The 17,481-nt window shown below is 42.6% G+C and overlaps 1 protein-coding gene across 1 annotated transcript in view; it reads left to right on the top strand.

Annotated features, from left to right (window-relative positions):
• Nucleotides 1-8,239: 8,239 nt before the first annotated feature.
• RNF125 (ring finger protein 125) overlaps nucleotides 8,240-17,481 on the top strand; it is a 32,646-nt gene continuing 23,404 nt past the window's right edge. Inside the window, exon 1 of the mRNA XM_080821931.1 lies at nucleotides 8,240-8,579. Within this exon, the coding sequence (XP_080678057.1) occupies nucleotides 8,416-8,579 (164 nt within the window). The 5' untranslated portion in view covers nucleotides 8,240-8,415. The remainder of the gene's footprint in view (nucleotides 8,580-17,481) is intronic.

Genomic DNA, 17,481 nt, shown 5'->3' with positions numbered 1-17,481 from the left:
GATCTCTCTCTCTGTCAAATGAATAAATAAAATCTTGAAAAAAAATAAGCTCCTATTTAAATCATTTATTGTTATATTTATTTTCACCTTTTGTGATCTTGCCTCCAGAAATAGCTTATATCTCTTATAAACAGGCCAGCTCTTCCCAAGTACTTAGTGACTTAATTTTTCTCTCAGATGTGTGCATTTGAAATGCTGAAGGATGCAACTCAAATGCTTTCACCTCGTTGGAAATGTTTACTCATCTGCAAGATGAGAGGACGAGGTCAGATGCCTTCTGTGACCCTTTCCTGTTCCAAGCATGCCATGACTTCATGGTCACTGAAGTAAAACACCCCAAATGTGGACTTGGTTCAATGATTACATAGTTGGGCTGCCCACTAAAAGTCAACAGCAGTATTCACTGAGAGTCATTCCTAGAGTAATGCACACGCTTTGAAGACATGCTGTAGTGGGACTGTTCACAGCTCCAGGAAACTGTAATGGGCAGAATGGCATGGCTGCCGAAATGCTATCTGGGAAGAGTAGCAGCAACGAGGAGTGAGACCAGCTGGCAGGAAAACTGAAGACAATATTCGTCTTTGAAAAACCAATTGTGCTGAAACCAAGGCAGAGGATCCAGGCACTTGACTGACTCCCCTGGTTGAACTCCTGGGTCTTTCATTCAATAGAACTTCATTTATGATGATGTCCTTCTCCATTGAAGAAGAAAAGAGTGCCTCATCTTACCATCAGACAACAGATGGTGGAGGTGTTCTAAACACTATTCAAGATCACTTCTTGGCTATTTATATTTCTGTAGAATATAATGAAACTTTATTACTCTCCACAGGTTAATGGATTAGAAGTTTTTTAATGGTCTTGGTAAGTTCAGAAGTATATATGTTTCAGTGCCAGAGTATGAACCAATGTTATGTCTCCAGTATCAAGGAGGCATGGCCGTGGTCATGGACAGATTTCATTAGGAATGAATGTAAGTGACTCTCTCCTCCGACCTGACATCTCTGCATCTTGTCAAAGTCACCCGAAGCATCTGCTGCCCATCGTGTGGAATCCTCTTTCTCCAAGAATGATCCATTGACCCCCGCATTAGAACCAGCTGGGGGTCTGTTAAAAATGCAGCTTCTGGGCTGGTTCAGTCTGTAGAGCACGCAATTCTTGATCTCCGGGTTGTGAGTTCAAGCCCCCAAATTGGGTGTGGAGCCTACTCTTAAAAATAGTGCAGCTTCTGTAGCTTACCCCAGCCCACCGTTTTAAAATATCTTGGAATGGGGCCATTTTAATAAGCTACTCAGGTGATTCTGTTGCTGGATTAAGTGAGAGGACTTTTCCTTTTTGTATTTTATTTTTTAAAAGATTGTATTTATTTATTTGTACAAAGAGAGAGCACAAGCAGGGGTTACTGCAGAGGCAGAGGGAGAAGCACAGTCCCTGCTGAGCAGGGAGCCCAATGCAGGGCTCCATCCCAGGACACCGGGATCATGACTTGAACTGAAGGCAAACGCTCACCTGACCGAGCCACCCACGCACCCCAAGTCAGAGAACTCTTGGCATAAACAAAGTGACTTGTCAAAATTGCAGGTATCGACACGTCTCTTCTACTTAAGCTCCTGATTGGCTCCACCACACCACAAAGCAAGTTGAAAATATTTAACCTGCATACAGCTTTCATGACCTCGCTTCTGCCCAGAACTCCAGTTCTTTCCCCATCGCCCGCTGTATGCTTAAAATTCCAGGAACAAGGAAATGTTTGTACCCCCTTCAAACAGAGCGCACTCCTTCTTTCTTCCTTGTCTGTGCTCATCAGGTCCCCTCTTTCTAGAATGCTCTGTCTTTCTTTCCTTCATTCCAGGTTCCCTTATCTGCAGCGTTCCCCTTTGTTATATCCCCCTGGCATAAGGCAGCAACATCGTTCTTTCTCTGTCTACACATGGGTTTTACCAAATTATAAATGTAATTCTGTTTCTCTGTTCATCTTACCTGTTAGGTGATGGAAGTCCTTGAGGACACAGGACAAATATGTCAGTGAGTTTGGTTGCAGGCAACAAAACTCAACTTTGAATAAATTAATCAAGAACAAAAGGAGGTATTGGTAAGATGCTGCATAGCTTGGAAATAAAAAGGATGTGTATCAACTATACTTAGGAAGGACAGACACCAGGGAAACTGCAGATCACAGCAACAGGAACTCCTACCCATAAGGGGTAAAAAGCAGACTGTGTGATGTGCAAGCCCACCAGAGTCATGTGAGATGATGGAAGGAAAATTCTTCCAAAGGAAGAGTGTGTGGTGCTGTCATAGACGAAGAGGAGAAGCTCTTCACCTCACTGAGTCTTGCTCCTGGTTGTGCCCCCAGTGTCTCCGGCAGAGTTTGCCACATAGTAGGTTCTCACTGGATGTTTGGAGAATGAATGACATCAGGGAGAGAACTAAAACTACATGCCAGGCAATGAGTGAGGGTTTCAATGTTATTGAGGTCTGCCTCTCACAATTCTACAAGTAAACATTATCTGTGGTTTTCAACTGAGGGAACTGAGACCAAAGCAGTAATGTAGAGCATGCACAGGGAGAAAAGGGAGAGCAAGAGAAAAAACTAGGATCTTGAAAATGTACTGTGCTGCCTTCCTTCAGTGAGAAATATATAATGCTTTTTCTCCATGAGAAGTATACCTTATATTGATTTTTGTTTGGTTTAATAACATGCTTTTCTTCAGCAGCATCCTTTTTTATTAAGTGTCTTAGAGATACCTCCATGTTGTCCACAATAGAGGAAGGCCAGTACTGGATGAAGTTCGTAGACCTGAAGAACCAGATTTCCTGGGTGGGACTCCCAACTCTGCTTTTTACCATAAATGTGATCTAAGGCAAGTTTTCAAGCTCTTTGTATCTCTCTTTCTTGGAAATCAGGATATTAGTTACCTATGTCCTAGGGATATTATGAAGATTAAATTAGTTAACACAGGGCAACCCTCTTGGGTCCCCTCCTTCTTCGGGAGCTTTGTACTATCTGTACTTTACTGTACTCTCAATAAACTTTGCTGCCCACCAAAACAAAACAAACAACAACAACAATGACTTCAACAAAATAGTTAACACATATAAAACACTTAGATTGATATCTAATATAGAGTTAAATGCTATAAAATTTTTGCTTGTTCTTTTTAACAATTACATTGCCTTCCACAACACGTATGGACTACAATATATTTAATCATTCCTTTATGAATGGAAACCTTGTTGGTTGCAAATTTTTGGTGTTATAGACAATGCTACAAAGAACATTCCTGATTATGCCTTCTTGTGCACATGTTTGTCCACACATTGGTTCAAGGAGTAGAATTATTGAGATAAAGGACATATGTATGTAAAGATTGCTAATTTTCATCTATTACAATGGATATACACAGTACAATGTCAAAATGTGCAAAAGATCATATAGTACAAGTCTTTCTTCCCGCTCCATGTAATATCAGAGATGTTGATCGAAAGGCTTTGAAATTTCCTTTATACTGATTTATACTGATGCTTTCTATGACTTAGAATCTGGATTGTGAATTTATTTCTCACTGATACCATCATCATCATTATCATTATTGTCACCTTCATAAATTGATTAAGACCCTTATAAATAATATCAGATGTTTCATTTTTACCTAGCTTCCCATATTCCATTTTTCTGTTTTATTTTATTTAATTTTGTCTTATTATTAGTTCTAAGATTCTTAGTGCTTCTATTCTCTACACAAGCTCCTTAGTGAAAAGCACATGGGTTTTATTTTATTTTATTTATTTTTTATTTTTAAAAAGATTTACTCATTTATTTTAGACAGGGAGAGAAAGAACTCACAAGCGCATTGGTGCAAGCAGCAGGGAGGGACAGAATGAGAGGGAGAAGAGCAGATTCCCCAATGAGCCCGGAGTGGGAGCCTTACATGGAGCTGGATCCCACCACTCTGAGATCCCTACCTGAGCCAAAATCAAGAGTGGGGCGCTTAACCGACTGAGCCACCCAGGCACTGCAGGCACATGAATTTTAAAATAAAAGAAGATCTAGAATTAAAACATTGTTTTTCCATAATTTACTATGTGGCCTTTGCTAAGTTAAATTCTCTGAGCCTATAAAATGGGAACAATAATATCTACCTTTGAGATTTGTATAAATTACATGTACAAATATATATGTCACCTCCTACATGTAAGTTACTTTATACGCATTATCTCTAACTCATGAAGTAGTTAGAGGTATCTCCAGCAAGATAAATAGGAAGGCAAATGCAGCAGGCAATGAGAAAATCAAGGATAATATGAGATGGAGGTGGTGTAGTCACCAAACTAAGACCTGAATTTTGACTTAGAGGAAGTTGAAAGTGGTGGGTATTGGCAGGAAGTGTTCAGGCAGAGCAAAAAAACATGTGTAGAGGCCAAAGAGGTCAAAGAGGACTTAGTTACTCAAGGAACTGAAAGAAGTAGGAAAATTTAGGACCATGGAGAATAAGGGAGAGAATGATAGCAGATGGGGCCAAAAATGGTTATTTGGGGAAGCCTTATTGTTAGCCTATCCAATTAACTTACCCTCATCTTTCTTGGTAAAAAACCCCCAGTTGTATTGTTCAGATAGAATTTCAGTCTTTTGCTAGTGATTGGTGTAAGGATGGTCATGGGACCCAATCTGGATCAGGGAGATATAAGGCAAAATCTGCAAAAGAAGGTCTCTAGGAAACATTTTCCTTCCATATAAAAGGACAGAGGTAGAAGGAGAATCCCCATCTTTCCTTTCTGGTCTTGGAGATTGTTTTGTGTAGATGTGATAGTTGGAACTGCTCTTGCAGTCTTTCTACCCTGAGGAAGGCAGTGCGGATACACCAGGGATGGCAAGAGACTGGACACTTGAGGACATCACTGAACTACTGAGCCAACTCTGGAAGTGCTCACCTCTGGACTAAATTACCTTCGATAATATCCATATTGATTCAGGCAGTTTTAGTTGAATTTCCCTACCACCAAAGACATTTTTATTATATTTATTGAAAGAGAGATCACACAGGACTTTGTAGATCTTATTAATGATCTGCAATTTAATTCTAAGGGTTATGGAGAACCATTAAAAGCTTTAAGTATGGGATGAATTTTGCGTTTCAAAAGATCACTTTAGTTACAATGTGCATAATAGATTGGACAATGGTATGTGGAAGTGGAAGCAGGTGTAGCAGATAGAAGCTATTGCAACAGGCCACAAAGAGAATGCAATGATTTAAAGTATGTGGTTACCATGGGGTTAGAGAACTCATTCAAGAGCTACCGAGAGATACACTGGAGGCAGAATTGTGATTGTGACTGTTACTGATTCAATGTGAATGAGGAAGGGGAAGAAATCAGGATGGTGCCCAGGCGTCTGGATTGAGCTACCCGCTGGATTATAGCACCATTTACTAAGAGAGGGATAAACAACTGGAAGTAGAGCAGGTGGGAGTTCACTACAATGAGTTCATTATTGGACAGGCTGAATGAAGGTGCCTGAAGCAACCAGGTGGTTATGTCAAGCAAGCAGTTGGGCATTTGAGTGGCCAGAGGAGAGATGAAGACTTGGGAGTTTTTGGAACCAAGATGGTAACAGAATCTACGTAAGTTTTGAGATTCTTAGGGAGGGAGCAAGGAATGAGAAAAGGTCCTAAGACAGAATCCTAGGACCCCTAGCACTTAGCTTTTCCGTGGAGAAGAAGAGGCCAGCAGAGGAGATGGAGAAGAACAGCCAGAAAGAAAGTGGGAAAGCCAAAGAGTTTCTACAAGGAGGGAGTGCTCTATACCAACAAATGTAGTTGAGAGGTCACAGAAGAAAAAGACTAAGAAGATTCTTTGGCTTCAGCCACAAGAAGGCCACTGGTGACACTGGTAACGAAGCAGCTTTTAGACAGAGGGAAGTGGTGTGGGAAGTTGGTTCAGAACCCAGGCTGGACTAGATAAAGAGAGGATAATTAAGAAATGGAGACACAGATGGTGGAGAAGTAGGTCAAGAAATTTGGCCTTCAAGAGGACATTGGGCAGGAACTGAGGGACATGTGGAATCAAGGGAGGGGCTTCTTTTATTTCTTTCTTTCTAAGATTTTATTTATTTTATAGGGAAAGAGATTATGTGTGAGCATATGCATACATGAGTGTGGGGGCGGGGCAGAGGAAAAAGAAAGAATCTTAAGCAGGCTCCACACACAGCATGGAGCCCAGTGTGGGGCTCCATCTCGCTACCCTGAGATCATGACCTGAACCAAAAGCAAGAGTTGGGCGCTAGAGCAACTGAGCCTCCCAGGTGCCCCTGTTTTCCTTTTAAAGATAGGAATGGTAGAGTGCCCTCTCCCTCTTTTCTTTTAAAGATAGGGTTGGTGGGGCATCCCTCTCTTTTCCCCTCTGTTCCCCCATCCCTCCGCACTCATGCATGCACTCTCCCTCTCTCATAAATAAATAAATAAATAAATAAATAAAATATTTAAAAATAGGGATGGCTATTTTTCCTTCACCTCTACATCCAATTCATTTGCAAGCCCCTTTGCATCTTTCTCATAAATGTATCCCAAATCTGTCCGTCCCTTGCCTTCGACCCAGATAACTCCTTGGTTCGAACCATTACCATCCTCACTTGGGCTAACTCAGTCGCCTCTGATCGGTTTCTCTGCTTCCATTCTTATTTTGTTCTTAGCTTTTTGAAACCACAAAACAGTCACAGTAAATGAAATCATGGTTTTGAAATAAAATCCAAACTCTTGGTCCTAACCTATGAGATCGAATATAATCAGGCCCTTCTCCTATCTTACGGGATCCCATTCGAACCTACTGGTCCTGTGCTCTGTCTCTACATGGCTTCTTTCTGTTCTTTGTTCCTTGCTCACTGACTGGTCCCAGTGCTTAGCAAGCTTTTTCCAACATCTCTTAATGGCTGACTCCTTTTCATTATTCATGACTGCTCAAACGTTGCCTTATCCAAAAAGTATTCTCTGACCTTCTTATCCTCCCCACTCCCACCCTCAGTCCCTGTTTTACCTTCTTCATGGCTCTTATCATGTGAAATGACTTGTTCGTTTATCTGTTGATTACTTTTATCTTCTCATTAAAAGTAATAACATCTGGGGAAAAATGGGTAAAGTTTATGGGATTGTTACGTATTACATGTATTACTGCATGATGTATAGTGTGGATATATATTACATATATGTATATGTATATTTATGTATATGTATATTACATAATTACATATATTACATTATATGTGTTATGCATAAATGATAAGTGTATGAATCTGTATCTCGAAAGAAATGCTTTTGCTTTTGTTTTTTTAAAGTAAGTTCTGTGAGAGCTGGGATTTTGTCTCCTTGTCAGGAACTGTGTTCCCATTACTGGCATGCAGCGGACACTAAAGAAATCTTATTAAATGTGTGACTTTTTTTTTTTAAATTTTATTTATTTATTTGTTTGTTTGTTTATTTATTTATGTGTTTGAGAGAGAGAGAGAGAGAGAGCAGAGGGGGAGGAGCAGAGGAGGGGGGCAAAAGAGGGAGAAGTGGACTCCCGGCTGAGCAGGGAGCCCTAAGTGGGGCTCTATCCCAGGACCCCGAGATCGTCACCAAGCAGAAGGCAGACGCTTAGCCGACTGAGCCACCCAGGCGCCCAAATGTGTGACTTATTAAATGATATATTTGGTCATGTCTAAAAGAGGTTGGGGCAGAGAATCGGAGCAACAGCAGGAGACCCTGAGCTGAGGAAACTGGGGTGGTAGAATTTAGCACTAGAACCCTTGTCCTAGAGTTGAGCTTCGAATCTGGATCTCCACAACCCTTTTCACTGCCCCATGCGACCTCTCTCTTAATGGAGTATTGATTGATCCGATCTTCAAATCCTGGTTAGCACAGTCTTAGGAGACGCACCCGTCATAGATGGTCTTCGTTGCCTTTTATGATTACAACAGTGCAGGGCGGACAGGATCATCACCTTACCAGCGGGTTCTGGTTCCCATAAAGCACGACCAGACCCACATTCCCTCGAACTTGCAAGAATGGGTAAAGAGGATGTATGCGAACGCCCGGAGGCTCACGCCCGGCCCAGGTCCCTGGCTCCGCAGTTGAGGTTTCAGGTTTCAATTCTCCCAGGAGCTCGGGCTGTCGCATCGCGCACCGTGCGGCTGCCGCCTCCGCCTGCACGTCTCCGCCGAGGCCGCCGGCGAAAGCCAGTTCCCGGCGCGGCGGCGCACTCGTCTGCCCTAGACGGAGGTTGGCCACCGAGGCTGAGGCTGCTGCTAGGCTGCTCTAGCTGGACGCGCTGGGAGGCGGCGATCACAGCTGGGCCGGGACTTCCTTCCTCTACCGCAGGACAACAAAACAACCGGCAGCAGGCACTGAGCTCTTGGCAGCTGTCTGGGCGAGAAGCGCAGCGATGGGCTCCGTGCTGAGCAGCGATAGCGGCAAATCCGCCCCCGCCTCGGCCGACCCGCGGGCCCTGGAGCGCAGGGGGGACCCCGAGCTGCCCGTCACGTCCTTCGACTGTTCCGTGTGCCTCGAGGTGTTGCACCAGCCTGTCCGGACCCGCTGTGGCCACGTGTAAGTGCCGGGGGAGCTCGGCTTGCGCGCCCGCTTCTGGGGAGGGCGAGGTGGGGTGGGGGAGCCGAGGGCGTGGGGGATTTCAGAAGCCCGCGCCTGAATGGTGCTACTGCAGGGAGACACCCGGACCTGGGGAGTCCACGCCACGGGAAAAATGACCGGTCGGAAGGTGACACAGGATTTCAGGAGGCGAAAACAGCAACAAGCGGGCCCTGCAGCGCCTCCCGCCTCCCTATCCCCCCCGCCCCCGGCCCCTCCGCCGGTCACTGCTTGTTCCCGAAGCCTAGGTGTAGAGCCCAGGGATGGGGTTCCCGGGCGAACGACCCGCCAGGAGCTAGGGCTCACCAGCGGGGGAAGGTGCTCTTGGCCCGACAGCCGGCACCTGCTTGGGCACAAGGGAGTAGGCTGCTGCAGAGCAGTTACCCGCCGAGCTCAGTTAATGGAGAGGTGCTTCCCTCACCGCCCCCCACCCAGGTCGTTTTTATTTTGCTGGCTCTCTGCACGTGTCCAGAACGCCCACTGAGGCTAGCCTCTTGAGCAAACACAGATCTGTGCAAACTGGCCGTCCACCCCCACCTCCCTTTCCTCATACAAACACTCAAGCCCCTCAAAGATCAACTCAAATTGGAACGTCCAAGAGACTCTGTAGTCGTTAGAGTTTAAATACCTGTCGGGGTGTGGCAGGGACTTGAACGTTAGCACCAAGCCTTGAGGGAGCCCTTAAAATCCAACCACGAAGTGACAGGAGGCTACAGTCTGCCTTACGCATCGCTTCCCTAAATCGATGGAAAGTGTAGATAAAAAAGAGTAGTTTCTAAAAAGAGTTTGAAAACAGAATCCCTGTGTAAAATTGGCACGCCCTTAATGTGTGCTTGAGTAACTAGAAATGGGAGTTGGATCTGTGGATTCGTGTTCTCGGTTTACTTAGAAGCTTTCTTGCGGTGGCTGCACGGGTGTGCCACCGGGTGTGTGCATGTTGGAGGAGTTGCATAGAGTGGGAGTGGAAGCCCACTTAATGTCTCTGGCTGACCGGGGCCATACCGCAATGGCTAGGAAGTGCTTCTGGCTTACCAGGGGAAAAAATACCTCATTATAAATGCAAGGGCACAAAAGGTTTTTCAAAGGACTTAGATGGCCCTTGACACCTATAGACTAGTAACTGAGAAGCACCACTGAAAAGCCGCCTGCGATGCAGGAAGAAAAACGCAGCCCACACAGTGTTTAAATAGCTCGGTGCCCTAGTCATTATTTTGTGGCTCTATTTTCAAGGCCTGTTGTTTCAGCTATGTACTTTAAACTCCAGTCTAATTGACCTCCTGACTGATTACTGATGTTGTTTCCCAGCTGTCCAGATGTAGCTCATTGACATAAATCGCAGGGCCAAGATGGAAGCCAAGGTACCATTGTGTAACAGTATAACCTATTGATTAGTTCAGGGTGGTAATAGCCTCCTGGTAACTGTGGGTAAGTTTAGTCTGTATGAGCATTAAGTTGCCCCAGAGATCCACATGAAGTCTTGAAGGTTCCTTTTGTAGAACTGAAGTGGGTGACTTTGTTACTGGAGATTGTTGTCTGATTGGGGATTGTTTTCCCTGGTTTGGATTTTGAAGGCTGTAACTTGCTGTTTGCAGTGTTTTTGCCTCTGCTAAAGGATAATATAAATGTGTAAAAAGTTAAATCTTTTGTTTACTCTTTTTCTTTGTTAGAGTTTGAATAGGAAACCAGCAACTGGAAAAATAGTCATGGAGTAGCACGAGGGCTGGACGAATGGCCTTCCCGCACTTTACTGTTCTTTGTTTTGACAAATCTATGTCCATTGTTCTGGCTGTGGGCAGAATTTCCATATTCCTCCTTTTGGCAAATTTACTTGGGCCCCCTCCACTTTATAAATGTTAACTAGAGTTCCTTCTGCACTGGCGATAGTGAGTGCTAGTAACACCATTTGTCCTTCCTAAGTGAATTACTCCCTTCCATTGACCTTATATTGGAAAATAAAGAAAAGCAAATGAAATCTCTCTATATTACCCCATATTGAAGCTGATTTCCAAACAAACTCTTTTGTTGATGCTGATTTCTGTTGAAACCTATTGCAAGTCAAGCAAGTTATTAATAATGGCAAAAATGCATTGAATGAATATGTATGTAGCACTCTATGAATTGTAGAAATGGTGGGCTTGAGAGAGAGCAGGATTTGAATTCAGCCCTGCCACAGACCTGCTGTGTGACCACACATTGCTTAATCTCTTTTTACGGTTTCTTCATTTGTAAAATATGGTGAATAATGGAATTTTTATATGAGTATTTTTAAAATGTAAATGTGGCCCATCATAAAGACTCAACACATAATTTCTGTTTCTTTTAAAGTCGTCTCACAAAGCAAAAATCCAGGAATGGGTATTATGTCTTATCTGTATTTCTTTTGGAATAAAACTGGGCCACAAAAGATAGACCTATGACATTTCTGACATATCCCAGATAGCCTTCCTTTTAGCTTGGTTCTTTTTCCTTTGGTGGCCTTTAATTTAAGAAGTTCTATTTTAATGTGCTGTCATTTCAAATTGACTTTATTCATATCTCTGTTTATCAGTTGTTTAAACAGATTTTGGGGAAAAGGTTTCCTACCTCTGCCTTTTCTTCGGTTATCAGTGGGTGGGAGGAGGGTGCTGATAAGTTGAAGCTGTATAAGTGAAACTGAAAGGGAATCCGATTTACGTTTAAAATAAGTGTTTATAAAGAAATGTTGACCAGTTGGGTATGATAGATAAAGGGGGAGAAAGGAGTGGAAGGCAACTCCCTAACAGGTGACAGAGATAAAGTGGGGCAGAGTTCAGCCCCGGAGATATTGAACTCGTGATGGAGCTTGTCAGGTGTATAGTAGTCTGATAGGGAGATACCCAAATGGAAATATCCTCAAGGTACTGGGAGAATGGGTTTGGGGGAAGGTCAGAGCTGGAGCTTAGGGAGTTACCTAAAAGGATGCAGAGGTTGAGAATGGGTCTAGCAAACCTGATAGGTACAGACTGGGGCATACTTGAAGGTACAAAGAGCCACATCTTCACTGAATTGAGTTGAATTAAACTGGTCTAAGTCACAGAATTTTCCTAATTTATTTTTTATTTTTTTGAATTTTCCTAATTTTTTTTTAAATTTTTTTTAAAATTTATTTATTTGTTAGAGAGAGAGCGAGCGAGCACAGGCAGACAGAGTGGTAGGCAGAGGCAGAGGGAGAAGCAGGCTCCCCGCCGAGCAAGGAGCCCGATGTGGGACTTGATCCCAGGACGCTGGGATCATGACCTGAGCTGAAGGCAGCTGCTTAACCAACTGAGCCACCCAGGCGTCCCAAATTTTCCTAATTTTTAAAAGGAAACTCTTGAGGATAATTCTGAAGGACTTTGAGGTAAGCAGATTAAAACTTTCCATTTGTGGTCAAGTACAGGCTGCATCAAATTAGGGCTTCTCTAAAGAGGGCCCGAGAGTTTCCTGATGAGTTTTCAGCTGGCCCAGAAATATACAGCAGTGCTTTCAATCTTTTTTTAAAATTTAGTATATTTTATTTTTTATTTTAAAAATGTTGTCAAGGTGTAATTGATATATATTAGTTTTTAGGTGTTCAACATAATGATTGAACTTTGTACATACTGGAAGACGAACACCACAGAAAGTCTAGCAAGCTGTCAGCATACATAGTTACATATTTTTTTCTTGTGTTGAGAACGTTTTAAGATCTATTGTCTTAGCAACTTTCAAATATACAACACCATCTTCTTAACTACAGCCACCATTCTGTACCTTAGAGCCCCATGGCTGATTTATAACTGGAAGTTTGTACCTTTTGACCCCCTTTTGTCCATTTTGCTGCCCCTTTCGTTCTTACAGGAGGTGTATAATCCCAAAGACTTCATTTTTCACATAAGATTATAAAGCTACTTGTTTTATTAATTATTACAGATATTTATGGCCCGCTCGTATGTTATTTGTTAGTGAGGGTTCTCCTGAGAAACAACCAATAGCGTGTGTGTGCGTGCGCGCGCACATGTGTGAGAAAGACTGATTTTAAGGAATTGCTTTACGTTATTGAGGATAATAGTCTCTTTACTTAAAGTCAGCCCATTATAGGTGTTAACCACACCTACAAAATACCTGCACAGCTACACCTAGATAAGTGTTTGATTAAATAACGGAGTCCTGTATCCTGCCAAGTTGACACAGGAGACTAACCATCACATCTACCAACCGAGATTTTAAGTTATCAAAAACAAAAATTAGATCATTATCAGGCTTTCCGATAGGCCCTTCAGAATTCTTCTAAGAAGTCTGGCTGTCAGGCACCCATGCACACACTCAAGCAGACAGTAGGAATCGGCAAAGTGTTCTTTAAAATAAAATCTTTGTTCATTTACTTCATCCTTATCATTTTAGTTTTTTATGGGTTGTTTGGTTAGATCTGCTGTCCCATGGAGTGCTGTGATTTATCGATGCAGCAAATCTGCCCTGTTCTGTGCTGAGCGCATAAGACACAATTGCTTGCCCTCCTGGAGTTTGCATTCTCATGCGGCAGGTGGACAATAAACAAGATTCCAGCCAGGAGTATGTCTCTTGTTATATAGTGACAGGTGTAAAGGATAAAAAAAAAATGAGTAAGGAAATGTGATAGGAAGTATGTGGGGGAGTAGCAATTTTAAGATATTCAAAGCAGCGTTTGTCAAATTATCAGCTAAAAAAAAACAGTGAGGTTTGGTTTGGTTTGTTGTTTTCAGCCCATCGCTGGCTGATATTTTATTTTATATTTTATATTTTATAAAATAAAATATATAAAAATATATATTATATATATATAAATATTTTATTTTTTAGTATATAAATATATAAAAATATTTTGTATTTTATAAAATGAAAAATGTATTATGGAAAAACAAAATTAAAAAACAAAGTTACGTAAAATACAAGCCCTCGTTTTTAAAATTACTAATTACATTCAACAGACATGAAATTATTCTGTCAGATTTCTATACAAGAGAATTGAGCACTGGATATCATAATGTGGAGGCTCTTGAGGACCTTGAGAAGAGCAGTTTCAGTGGGATGGTGGGCCCCACCACTTGGGGAGGGGAGTGGGTTCGTGAGTGATCAGAGGAGCCACAGACAGGGAGCGTAGAAGGCCCTTTCATGGAGTTGTAGAAGCAAAGCGAAGAAGAGAATTTGGGTAATAGCTGAAAGGAGAAGTGGGATCAAAAGAGTTTTCTTAAAAAAAAATTTTTTTTTAAGAGAAGGAAAATGGAATATTCTACATGGTTATGGAAATAACCCAATAGGGAGAGGGAAACTGATGCACAGAAGAAGAGAAAATTTCAGGAGCAATGCCCTTGAGTAGGAGAGAGGAGCTGGGAGTTGCAGCAGGGGTTGGGGCCAGGGGAAGGCTTGGCCTTAGCAGGAGAATGGACGGTTCCTCCATTTCATGGGATGTAGGGCATTAAAGGGGCACAGATGCAGGGAGTTGAATTGAAGAGGTGAAATGTTGTGGAAGTTTCCATCTGATTTCCACTTACCATTGACATATTACTTGACCTGTGACTTGACTTCAAGGCGAAACTTTGAAGTTTAAATATGAACATGTAGGCCTCTGATGCTAAAACAAATGTATATAGAATGCTTCCTCCTCCCAGTGCGCTTGGGTAAGCATCACTTAAAATGGGGTGGTGAGAGAATTTGGTACCCTCAAGGTCCAAAAACTCTGGCGAGCCTTTGCTCTAGGAAAGGAATGCTGCTTTCTACATTGCCACTCCTTCAGGGCCTGGCGCTTAGTGGGTGTTGAGTATTCATTGAATTAATGGGTGATTCCAAAATACCATGCAGTTGGAATACTTTGGTGAATGCCCCTCAAGCGAGGACAGCCATTCTATAGTGCCAGCCAACTGATGCTCTGTGGTTGAGTAATAGATAGGAGTCCCATGGTAATTTCTGACCTCCATTCTTTTTATGGGGTTGCTCATCTGTCCTTGGATTACTGAGAATTTCAGAAAGATGTAATGAAGCTGGCCTGAAATTTACCGCCTCTGTTTGTTGGACTGCTGTGTGTTTATTTAGTAACATTAGTATTGTCACAGGCAAGTTAAATATTAGTGATCTATTAAATTATGTATTCTCTAACAAACAGAACCTAAGTAATGTAGCAGATGGAGTTTTATGCCCAGATTTTCCTTAGAACTTGGTTACTGGCCCCGCAGACCAGCAGCACTGTAGAATTTTGGGCCCCATCTCCCACCTACTAAATCGGAATCTGCATTTTAATAGGATGTTCAGGTGATTTATATTCACTTTAAAGTTTGAAGCACAGCTTTAGCTAACCCTGTTTAATTGACAGTAAAATACAGCAAGCTGAGGACCACGTTTGAAGGTTCTAGAGAGGCACCCCGCTAAGATTTTAAGTTAAAGGAAATAAAATTGTCTTGAAGGGGTAAAATTTTAAATCAACACATAATGTAGTGTAGAAATATGCAGAGTTGGGGTTTGAAGGCTGAATGAGTCCCAGGATGAACTCTGGAACCTAACTGGATACAGAAATAACATCAAAGGAAATCTCAGGGGCAGTGGGGGGCTGGAAGCTCTAGGAATAGCTACACTCAGGGCTGGCTAGGCTGACCTGCAGGCCAGGAGGGAGTGTGTGTGGGGGTGTGTGTGTGTGTGTTTATTGCCTTACACTGGAATACTTTAGTCTGAGACTCTTATCATCACTTAGAATAACAATAACAATAACAGTTCCCCTTATTCTGTGTAGAGCTCCCGAAGCCCCTTCTCGAGGGCTTCCGATCCATTCAGCTTGGCCTCCCCATAGTGAGGCAGCCTAGTGTTGAGAACATAAATAAAATGTTACATTGGCCTCATGTTGCCAGTGGCTTTTGCAGAGCTGTATTTGGGAACCATGTCTGAATACTTACTTTGCCTGTCTAGTGCTAGACCCATGGAGTCCCTAATGTCCCTTCCCTCCTTAAATTGACAATACTTAGGGTTCAGTTTTACCTCCTAAGATTGGATGCCTGATTTTACCCAGTGTCCTCAGCAAGCCTTTCCTCATTTTTCTACAGTGCTTTGCTGACCTCTTCATTATAAAAGGGTTTTTATTGATAATCACTGAATTTAGGGAAACAGAAAGGGGCTAATAAAATTATCAAAGGGAGTGGGGTAGTTTAGTTTCCATCTGGTTTCAAAGTTCACAGAGCCATTATCCAGTTCCTAATTCAGGTCTTCAGGAGCTGCAAACTGCCAGGTAATGTAAATGAATGTGGAGGGTGAGTCCTCCGCAGGATGGGGGTGCCAGCCCGTGAGTCCACATGGGAATTGAGGCCGGAGTTGGAGAAGACTAGCTTTTAAAAGAAGCCAGAAATTTGGGTTTAGTTGTAAAATCTGATTTTTTTTTTTTTTTTTTTAAATTTTTAGGTGGGATAGGGCAGAGGGAGAGGGAGAGAGAGAATCTTAAGCAGGCGTCACACCCACCACTGAAGCCTAAGACCCCGGACACCCCACAAAGTCTAATATTAAAGCAATGGCAACTCAGAATTTTTGAAAACACTGAATTGGTCTAAAAAAAAGTAATTGACTTCTATCCTCAGCTTCTTTCACCTAATTTCTCCTCAGTCTCCTCATTCATCATTCTCAGCCACCTTATGAAGGTGAAGAAGGGGGAGACAAACGGGAATCTCTTATCTCTTATCTCTTTAGGTTTGTGTTCATTTCTATCCCTTGGGTTCTTTCAGAAGGACCCAACACTCTTACGCTCTTCCTTATTAATGCGAATGTTGGGCCCTGCCCAGAAAATTCTCCTTTGATCTGTTCTGCATAACTGCTTCAGTTATTTAAATTTACTGAGTAACTACTCTGTGCCTGGAGTGGTGGAGGAGGGAGGCCAGCAAGATTCTGAATGGTTCTGAGCTGTGTGTATTTCTGTGATCTGCTTCACGCGATGGTTGTTTCTGGCCTCTTGTCACTGGGGCATTTTTGTTTGGTTGTGTTGTTTTTCAGTTTTATTGAGGTGATACAGTATAATTCATACGAAGTGTATAAGTCGAGGAGTTTTGGTAATTATATACCTTTCTCCACAAACAAGATCTAGAACAGTTAATTCCATTACCCTAAAAAGTTCCTTCAAATCTGTTGTGCACAATCCCCTCCCGAAACCCCAGGCTCCAACAACCCCATCCGTTTTCTGTCACTAAGTTTTGGAATCATACAGTAAGTAGTCTTTTTTGTGTTTGACTTTTCTCACTTAGTATAATGTGTTTGTTGTCATTTGGTATGTTTTAAGTCCCTTTGCCTCACTTCCAAAATAAATCCTAAATCTGCCTGACTACTTACACTGCCTCCTATTACTTTGTTGGTCGAAGCCATCATCCTCTCTTGAACTGACTCTTCCAGTGGCTTAACCCTGAGCTCCTCACTGCTGTGGCTCTTGTACCTCTGTAATCTGTTCTTTACACAAGAACCAGAGTGATCCATGTAATGTAAATCAAACTCTGTCACCCTCCTACTTAAAACTGTCCAAGTACCTATCTATCACCCTGAGTTATGGCTTAATGCTCTGTCTCCTGTCCACTTTACTCCCCCTTCCACATCTCCACTAACTCTCCCTGGGGCCCCTTGCCTTTCAAGCATGCTGGCTTTCTGTATCTCAGCAGGATGGTCCCCATCTTTTGTACCCTTTGTTTTCAGTTTGGAAAACCATTCCCAGATCTTCCTTAGAGGGGTGCCTTCAAATATCATCTCAGGAACCACCCACCTAAATGCTCCCCTTGCCCCACTCACTCTGTTTTCATTGTCAAATGTTTTCTTCTTCTCAAAGGATTTATCATTTGCCAATCTGTTTAGCTGCTTAATGCCTCCCGCCTCATTCTAGAACTCTAGAGAGCAG

This window comes from Martes martes, assembly GCF_963455335.1.
Source record: "Martes martes genome assembly, chromosome: 13".
Taxonomy (NCBI): domain Eukaryota; kingdom Metazoa; phylum Chordata; class Mammalia; order Carnivora; family Mustelidae; genus Martes; species Martes martes.
This window is presented reverse-complemented; position numbering and strand designations above follow the sequence as displayed.